This window comes from Micromys minutus, assembly GCF_963924665.1.
Source record: "Micromys minutus genome assembly, chromosome: 17".
Taxonomy (NCBI): Eukaryota; Metazoa; Chordata; class Mammalia; order Rodentia; family Muridae; genus Micromys; species Micromys minutus.
Window position 1 is genome coordinate 45,223,111 of NC_137952.1, and position 10,370 is coordinate 45,233,480.

The following is a 10,370-nucleotide window of genomic DNA, read 5'->3' on the forward strand; positions in this document are numbered from 1 at the left end:
GGTCCCCAAGTCTCATCAGCCTCAGAATAAACAGCTAGCAGGGAAAATCCCCTTTGTAGCTTCAGGAACAGGTTTGTTGCCATGGAACCCACAAAGCCTCTGGAGTAGACTAGTAAAAGGCAATGACTAAAGATCTGGTCAGTAGATAGGCTGTGGTTCTTCTTCTGGAAAATCCTGACTGGTAGGATTCCTTTAAAGGCTCAGCCCCAAAGTACTTCATGTCATTACTTCAGCTACTTGGAAACTGAAGTCCCAGGAGACTGCAGAAAGAGAACCTACCTTGGCTCCAACACTTCCCACTAATGGCCAATCCTAGTGATGGTGCTGTTACTAATGGGACTCTACACAGTCGGAAGACCCAGCATGGAAAACGGCAAAGCACTGATTATGTGAAAAATGGAGTCTCAAAAGAAGCCCAGGTAAGAAGCTATCTCTTACATCTTGAATGTGAGGAGCCAAAATATCTCTGTGTTTCTTTGCGACACTGTTTAAGGCAGTCTTTACTCAAAGCAAGAAAAAAAAGTTTCTTTCATGAGATGTTTTATTGCCTCTGTGTTTTATCTAATTATTTATGTGTGGCTGCTATGAAGCTCTGATGTGAAAAGGGGATTTCTTCTCTAGACAAGAGAAAAGGCACACAGAGTCACAGGACCCTGGCTTCTTTAAAGTACAGACCTTGTCAATTTCTTGTTTACCCTTGAGCATTTGGGGGAACATAATTATGAAAGATTAAACGCTTTGGCTCAGTAAATAACCTTCTATACTTAGGATGCTTGTGAAGTAAAAAGGAAGTGAGGGAGACTGTGTGGTTCATAACCCTTCTCACTGGTGGACAAGAAATGTTTCTCTTGTTGGAAGGATCTTTTGGATGTTTAGTAGAGCCCACTACCTGATTTAGTCACAGCCCACTCCCTGATTACAGGCTAAAACCTATCTTTGAAATTTGAACCCTGGCATTTTTTTTGTCAGTACTTGGTTTTTTTTTAAAGGTTTGATAGTATGCATTAAAATCTTACTCGTTACAATGAGCATAAAGTATATGTAAAACAAGATGTAACCTGAAAATAGTCAAAGTTTTTTTGGTGTGTAAAGATTAAGCACAATGGTTTTTCATTTTTCTTTTTTTTTTTTTTTTTTTTGGCCTTTGTTTTAAAAAAAAAAAAAAAACATTTCAAGACTTTAGGGTGTTCTGCACTTTGAGAGAAAAGCAGCAGCATCTTCAAAACAGACATTGGAGTTATTTCTAATTGACACTTTTCCCCCTCATGTTTGGAAGGAGGCTGGGCAGGACTGCTGCAGAATATTTGAGAGGTGGTGCTAAGCAAGAGAAATTTTAAAAAGTTCTCAAACTAGTGTCCCCAACCTGTGAGGTTCTTGAATAAAAGCTGTTGTCCATGTCATATATCAGGCCGGACTCCCGTCTGAGTTGCAAGCTGAGCTAATCTGCCTTAAGGACAAACTTGAGTAGACAGATAGACAATCTAACTGGGCTGAGTTGGGAAAGCTGTGTTCAGAACCCCATGCAATCCTCCCCTTGTTTATCACCCTAAAGATCCAGCCTCTACTGGGTAAAAGTTCAGATTGTGTCAAGCACACAGAACAGACGAGGCTGGCTGGGGAATCAAGTTTCCAGGTGTAGTTGAGAGGTGCGAAAGAACACACTCAAGAGCCTGCCTGGTATAGTAAAATCATATGGTTCCCCCAAACGCATCCCTCTCTTACCAAAAGATATTGGGAAGCATCTACCAGAAACCTCAGACTGAAGCAGGGTGAAGAGAAAGGGCAGAAGAGAAAACACAGCACTAAACATCATCCACTCAGATCATGGCTTAGAATGCCCGTTGTCCCTGAAGTACCTGTTTTGCTTGCCACTATTTACCTTCTAGGTTACTCGGATTCTTGGGTACCTTAGTTGAGCATAGGTGCCTTCAAACAAGTTTTCCTTTTCTTTATTTATCTTGGTTTCATAACTACATTCTAGGGCTTGAAAAGGACCGTGCAAATAAACAGGACAGCAATTCCTATGCAAGGGCAGGACCCCAGGGGTACCTAAGTATAACTGTTCAAGACCAGCACACCCTCAGTCATGGAAGCTTCTTTATGAGCTACTGAGCATCACTACTGTGGCCTTTCTTGACAGCTCTTTCTGACCAGACATCCAGATCCTGTTTGCTAAGATATATTTAGATGTTTCTAAGTTGAAATTGGCTTCCAATGAGAGCTTCAGTTGTGCTTAATAAATATTTTCCTGAAATAATAGGCTCTCCTGAGGTCCTGAAAGGAGGAAGCAAACAAGGGCCCATTTTCTTCCTCCAAAGTACGAATAAAGTTGCCTTTATTATCAGGATCCTCAGGCAAAAATTATACCCCATGGGATTCTTAACAAGCTAAGCCTTGACCAATAACCTTGCCTTTTGGCAAAAGCAATCTGAACACACGTAGGTGCCTGAGATCAGTGATCTTCCAAATGCTTTGTTGGAACTTATGGGATTTTCCTCATATGGACCTATGGGATGTGCCCCAAACCTTACCAGCTTCCAGAAAAACCCCTTTACTTATTCTTTTTTGCTTCTTTGTGCTCACACAAGACAGTTACCTCTTTCACATACAGCTACTAGGTTAAGATGTTATTGGCAAAAATTTCCCAGCACAGTAAACTAAAGGTAAACACAGTTAGGCAGTCTCCTTGGGAATGTCCTTCATTTTCTTCCAGGGTAGCTTGGTGTGAACTCTGTGGTTTCAGAATGTGGACTCACTCAGTAGCCAAACCTCACAACTGACCAGAAGCCTGAACTGTGCATTTTGGAAATCATCCAGAGTTTCTTTCTGGAGATTTTCTGATCCTTAATCCTATTGCCTTTCCTTCCTCATTAAGCCCCATATGCCCCAGGGATGGACTGAAAGGGCTTTTTTTCACTAAGTCCATTCTTTGTTTAAAAGGCAGGGATCAAAGGGACGGCTACCACTGTCTCAGGAAAAGGTGAATGAGTACTGAGATAGGTAGACTGTTTGCGATGTAGTCATAAGTTCACCACCACAGGATTATGCTATTAAGCAATGTTAAAAAACAAAATTTTACCCTCTGGAGTTTAACAAAGGAGAATAAACATATCAGATCCAATATCAATCCACAGATCTTCAGCTTTGTACTCAAGCAGAAGAAGTAGGCAAGAATGTGAAAATAACAGTGATGTTTAGAGTAGTTAAAACTTTCAACATCATCGTAAAAGATGCTGAAAACTTCAAATGTAAAATATAAACAAAGAGATGGACTGCTGGGTTGGCTCAGTAGATAACAGCACTTCCTTTTCTTTTAGAGAAACAGGGATTAAGACTCAGCGCACACATGGTGGTTCACAATCCCCTTAACTCCATTCTAGGAGATCGGGGTTCATCTTCTGGGCTCCACCAGCACCAGGCTCAAAGGCTACGCACCTACGTACAGAGATGCAAAATACACAAAACAAAAAAAAAATTGTTTAAAAAATCCCTTTACAATAGCACCAAAATAAAAAAGGGCACATGAATAGATTTTAAACTCAAGTGAAAAATAATTTAGAGAGACTGATAAGATACCACAGGGAGCAGAAAATAAAGCTGGGATAAAATGAAATCCATATAATATTGATACAAACAACAAGATAAGAGATTTGCAGTTCTGTCTATGGTGGTTTATAAATTTTATGTAAGTAGAATATCTCTCAAATAAGACAAGACATTTTAAAAGTGTGTAGAAAATTAAAAAGAAAAACAAGTAGAAAATAGCTTGAAAAGTAATAATAAGGGATAATAAGCACTATGTTATACAAGAAATAACTAAAGACTTTTATAATAACAAGTGAATATACTGTAAATATTAGAGGTGGTTATAAATCTGTATAAAATAATGGAGATATAGATTTTAAAATAGTATTTATATAAAGTCCTCATCACTATAGCATAAAAACTCAAGATCCACAAAAGAAGTGGTTTAAAATATACCTTTGTAAAAATAAAACATTTCTTTCTGAATGACAAAACCAAAATTAAAACACACACAAACACACACACACACACACACACACACACACACACACACAAAATCATAAATAGGCATATTATCAACCAGAAAAGTATTTACAGTTCCCAGGGGGAAAAAAACATTTTAGAACCCAACATCCAAAAAGTCTAAATCCACAGACAACAAAGGATAAAAACTGTATGAAAGAACATAGAAGGTTCTGGGGTAGGAGATGGAGAATGGAGGAGCTGAAGGGGGTTTTATCATGGGAAGAACGACATTGTTGACCAACCAAATCCTCCATAGCTCCCACCAACCATTGCATTGAAAGGCCCATGGCTCCAGTTGCATATGTAGTGGAGAATAGCAGTGTCTGGCATCTTTTGGTACCCTGTGTTGGTTCTCATAAGAGGGAACTACAAGAGTGAACACAATCCCAGAGTCATTCTCTCTGCCTATATCTATATGTTATCTCTTGTTCTTCGCCATGAGGTAATAGACAAGAGAACAATCACCAGAGCCAGCACTATTATTTGAAGACTCAGTCTCCAAGACTGTCCTCTTTGTAAAATACTTAACTTCATTTTTGCAGTAAGCAATGAAAACAAACTAATACACTTTTCCTTAAAACATTTTTTCTCTTGGTTTTTAGAATGTACTGCTCTTGGGTTTCCTTCTTTATCAATAACTATTTTTTTTCTAGTTTCTATTCTTATTTCCTGCTCGGGTCTTTGACCCAAAAACAATGGAAACCCAGAGGTCAACCCTTGCATTTTTCCTCTTTTCCAATTGCATTGAGTCTCATAGGCTGTTTTTCATGATGCTCTGACCTTGTCTCCTCACTATTCCTGCAGTAGATATTGACAAACAGCTTATACACACACACACACACACACACACACACACACACACACACACACAGACAGACACACATGATTCCATATTTAATCTCTGGCCTTCAATATTCAAAAAGTTCTTAAACTTAACTTATGAACAACTAAATGTGTTCCTCTTTCCATTGCTTAAACCTGCTCTGGTCATGGCCCCTTCACTTCTCAGTGAACAACTCTATCCTTCCTGTGGCTCAGACCTCTGCATTAGTACTGATTTCTCTAATTTCATTCTATCATTTCAACATTCAGTTTTTTGGTGTGTGTGTGTGTGTGTGTGTGTGTGTGTGTGTGTGTGTGTGTACATATGTCATATGTGTGGGTACATTTGGAGTTTGAAAGAGGACATTAGATCCTCTTGAACCTATGAGCTGTCTGGTATGTTGGGAATCAAATTCTGATGCTTTGCAAAAACAGTAAGCACTCTGGCTGCTTTAGGACAAAATATTTAAAAAAAAAATATTTCCTGTGTGATATGCAGGATTCATTGTAACTATCAAAGTTTTATACCCTGCTGTTACACATGCCATTGTACTTATAAATGTCCATGAACATGATGACTAACAACTATCTTCTTCAACTGGGTGTGGTCACCCACACCTGTGACCCAACACAGAGGAGAGAGATGTTGAGAATCAGAGTGTAAAGGTCAGCCAAGCCTATAGACTGAGATTCTGTCATAGAAAGAAAAATATTAGAGAAAAGGAAGAAGGAAGGGAGGGAGGGAAAGAGGAAATATACCATCTTTGTAATAGTCAGTAGGTACAAGATCATATTTGATGGTCAGGACCAGAAACTTTTGTGTTTTTTTACTTTTTGTGTCTTTTACAAGTAATAGACATTACTTGTGTTCTATTCCAAGCCCAGAGAAAGGGTCAAGGTTTCTTTTCTTTCTTTTCAATTTGATTGGATATTCACTGTATTTATATTTCAAATGTTATACAGTGCTCCCCGTTCAAGCTTTTAAAAAGTAGCACGTTTTCAAGAAAATTGAAATAGAAATGAAATGTAATTCATCATGTCAATATGACTCGTACTGCTTCTTAGAAGGAAAAAGATGCCTAGATTAGAAAAAAATTAAGCTGGTTAATCCCTCAGATATGAGAGCTTGTCACCAGGTGTTAATAAACTCTGCATTCCTCAGAATCTGATATCTATGAAAAATCGGTTTAATCTATTTTCCCATCAATGACTCCAAACATAAAATATATTTTAAAAATTTAACTAATAAACTTTAACATTGCCCTACAGTTAATAATTTTACAAATAGTAATTTGTTCCATCCTCAAATAACCACATGAGTTTAAAATCTTGTTGTGCCCATTTTATAGATGAATAAGTAAAATCTTAGCAAAGTTACCTGGCTAACTATATATCTATAGCCATATACATATATATATATATATATATATATATATATATACATATATATTGATTTATATTGATATGTATATTGATATATATTGACATATACAGGCTGGTCCTTTTGTCTAATTTTTCATTGTATAAAAAGTCATTTACTATAGCATTTTATTATAAATATTTGCAAACTTGCAAAATTAAAAAATTCTACAGGAAATGCTCAGCTACCTATCACTTATATTCTACAACTGGTATTTTGCTATATTCTGTTGTATAGCTACTCATTGTCTCTCCTTCTACTCACCATCAATCCACATATTTTATGTGTTTTAAAGAAGTTGTAGAGCAATTATACAGTGTGTCCCTAAACCACTCATCATTCATATCACTAACTAGACTTCAATATTAGCCCACAGTTCTTTTTATTTGAGGTAAAATTTACAAATATATAATGTATGTCTTTCAGTGAGTTTCGACCTAGACTGTCTTCTGACTAATTTGACTCAATAAATTTTTCTAAGACCATTTGATTGGAAGCTTTCAACTGCTTAACATGGGAAGCCATTTGTAACATGGGAATCAATATACAGATTATCATCTGGTCGGGTAAACGAGGGTCTCACATGTTGGTTTTCAACTAGAGAAATGTTGATTTTTGTAGATCTGTAATTCCAGAGGGGTCAACAGCTTTTATTTTTGTCCTTAGAACATACCAGCTAATGAAAGGTTTTACTGAGGTTAGAAACCCTCACAATTCCATCCATCCATTATCTTCTAAAATGGAAGAACAGCCATGTAGTCAGGCTGCACAGCCTTCTGTTGTCATCAATATGAGTCCTGGTCTCTTGATATTTAATGCAAGGTCCTTCCTAAGAAGTTCCAGAAAGTTTCTTTTTAAGAACAAACAAAAATACCAAAGTTTTAGTTTCACAACTGATAACATAAAACTAGAAGGGGCAGCATGAAAGAGTGAAAAGAAATCCTAAGATAGGGGAACAAGTTATCAAATACAGGAGACAATTCAAAGGAAGGGAGCAAGGAAGAAAAGAGACGGGGTGCAAAGGAGAATGAACAAATATGTGTGTGTGTGTGTGTGTGTGTGTGTGTGTGTGTGTGTGAAAATGCTGTAGTAAAACCCATTATATTGTACAACTATTTTTAATAAAATCAATATCATACCATTGCATCCATCAGAAGTAAATACATTTCTTTTTCCTTATCAAAATAAAAACTACACATAAAGCCTTCCATTTCTGCCCTAAAACGTCACATCAGAGAAATTAATTACAACTGCAGTTAAGGACTATTATAAGCATAAGTATTTACTTTTAAAGGAAATTTAAAATGTACTTCTACTTTAAGAATTACATTTAATGTAATTCACCCCTTTAAAAATATCATTAATCCTTGTGATAGGCATTCAAGCTTCACCTAGAAATAACCAATGTTTGTAAAGATTAGATAGCCCATACCTGGAAAACTGTAGAAATAAAATTTTATTGGATATTCTCTGCATCTACATTTCAAATGTTATACCCTTCCACCACCACCCCTGCTCCCCTCACTCCTCCCCCTCAACTTGTTTCTATGAAGGTGCTCCCTCTCCCAGTCACCCTCTCCACCTCAGTGCCTTGGCTGATGATGATGTTCTTCCCATGAGGATGCAAATCTTTCAGCTATTTCAGTTCTTTCTCTAGCCTTTTCATTGGGGCTTCCATGTTCAGTCTGATATTTACCAGCAAGCATCCTTATCTGTCTCTGTATGACTCTGGGAAAGCCTCTGAGGAGCCATCCTTGTCTGGCTCCTGCCAGCAAACACCTCCTGGCATCAGCAATCGTGCTTGGGTTTGGTGGCTGCGTATGCAGTAGTTCTCCAGACAAGGCAGTCTCTGTAGATCTTTTCAATACCAGCTCCTCTATTTGGCCTTGCATCGCCCCCGCTACCCAGATTTGTTCTCCCTTCTAAGAAGAACCAAGGCACCCACATCTGGTCCTTCTTCCCCCTGAGCGTCATAAGTTCTATGGATGATTTCGTGGGTGTTCCAAGCTCCTTAAGGGGGGTACTATCCGCTTTTAAGTGAGTACATACCATGAATTTTCTTTTGTGACAGGGTTAGCTCACTCAGGATGGTAGCTTCAAGTTCCATCCATTTGCCTAGGAATTTCACGAACTCGTTGTTTTTAATAGCTGAGTACTCCTCCATTGTGTATATGTACCATAATTTCTAAAATGATTCCTCTGTTGAGGAACATCTGGATTCTTTCCAGCTTCTGGCTATTATAAATAAGGCTGCTATGAATATTATTGAGCATGTGTCCTTGTTAGATATTGGAGCTGTGTTTGGGTATATGCCCAGGAATGGTATAGCTGGGTCCTCGGGTAATACCATGTCCAATTTTCTGAGGAACCGCCAGACTGATTTCCAGCATGGTTGCACCAATTTACAATTGCACCAACAGTGGAAGAGTGTTCCTCTCTCTCCTCATCCTTGCCAGCATCTTCTGTCACCTGAGTTTTTGATCTTAGCCATTCTGACTGGTGTGATTAGAGTTGTTCTGATTTGCATTTCCCTGATGACTAGGGATGTTGAGCATCTCTTTAGGTGCTTCTCAGCCATTTGATATTGCTCCATTGAGAAGTCTCTGTGTAGCTCCGTACCCCATATTTTAATAGGATTGTTTGATTCTCTATGGTATAGCTTCTTTAGTTCCTTGTATATATTGTATACTAGCCCCCTTTCAGATGTAGGGTTGGTAAGATATTTTCCCAATCTGTTGGTTGTTCTTTTGTCCTTTTGACAGTGTCCGTGGCTTAACAGAAGCTTTGCAATTTCCTGAGGTTCCATTTGTCGATTCTTTTTTTTTTTTTTTCTTTATTTCTTGGACTTCATACAGTCTGTGAGTTGTTTCTGGGGGAGTGCAAGCCTCTGGGGTTAGCATCCCACTATCAGTGACTGCATATTATGTCTGTTCTTTTGTGACTGGGTTATCTCACTCAGGATGATCTTCTCTAGATGCAGCCATTTTCTTAAGAATTTGGTTAAGTCATTGTTTCTGGTGGCTGAGTAGTATTCCATTGTGTATATGTACCACAATTTTTGTATCCATTCATCTTCTGAAGGACATCTGGGTTCCTTCCAGCTTCTGGCTATTATAAATAGAGCTGCTATGAACATTGTGGTGCATATATCTTTGTTGTGTGTTAAAGTGTCTCTGGGGTATATGCCCAGAAGTGGAATAGCTGGGTCTTCAGGTAGTACTATATCCAATTTTCTGAGGTATCGCCAGACAGATTTCCAGAGTGGTTGTATTAGCTTGCAACCCCACCAACAGTAGAGAAGTGTTCCTATTTCTCCGCAGCCTCGCCAGCATCTGCTGTCATCTGAGTTTTGGATCTTGGCCAATCTGACTGGTGTGAGGTGGAATCTCAGGGTTGTTTTGATTTGCATTTCCCTGATGGCTAAGGATGTCGAGCACTTCCTCAGGTGTTTCTCGGCCATTCGGTGTTCCTCAACTGAAAACGTTTTGTTTAGCTCTGTACCCCATTTTTTAATAGGGTTATTGGATTCTCTGGTGTCTAGCTTTTTGAGTTCCTTGTACACCTTGGATATTAGGCCTCTATCTGATGTGGGGTTGGTAAAGATCTTTTCCCATTCTGTTGGTTGCCGTTTTGTTTTCTTGACGATGTCTTTAGCCTTACAGAAACTTTGCAATCTCTTTGATCTTAGAGCATAAGCCACTGGTGTTCTTTTCAGGAAATATTCTCCTATGCCTATGTGTTCTAAGCTCTTCCCCACTTTCTGTTCTATTAGTTTCAGTGTACCTGATTTTATGTAGAGATCTTTGATCCAGTTGGACTTGAGCTTTGTACAAGGAAATAAGAAGGGATTGATTTGCATTCTTCTGCATGCTGACTACCAGTTGAACCAGCACCATTTGTTGAAGAGACTGTCCTTTTTCCATTGAATGTTTTTATATTCTTTATCAAAGATCAAGTGACCATAGGTATGTGGGTTCATTTCTGGGTTTTCGATTCTATTCCATTGGTCAACCTGACTTCTCTGTACCAATACAAAGTGCTTTTTTATCACAATTGATCTGTAATACAGCTTGACATC

At 38.3% G+C, this 10,370-nt stretch overlaps 1 protein-coding gene across 1 annotated transcript in view; it reads left to right on the top strand.

Annotated features, from left to right (window-relative positions):
• Positions 1-302: 302 nt before the first annotated feature.
• The window catches only part of SPTLC3 (serine palmitoyltransferase long chain base subunit 3), a gene marked incomplete at both ends in the record, with an annotated part of 111,235 nt that continues 101,167 nt past the window's right edge, over positions 303-10,370 (top strand). Inside the window, one exon of the mRNA XM_080931308.1 lies at positions 303-419. Coding sequence (XP_080787434.1) covers positions 303-419 — 117 coding nt within the window. The remainder of the gene's footprint in view (positions 420-10,370) is intronic.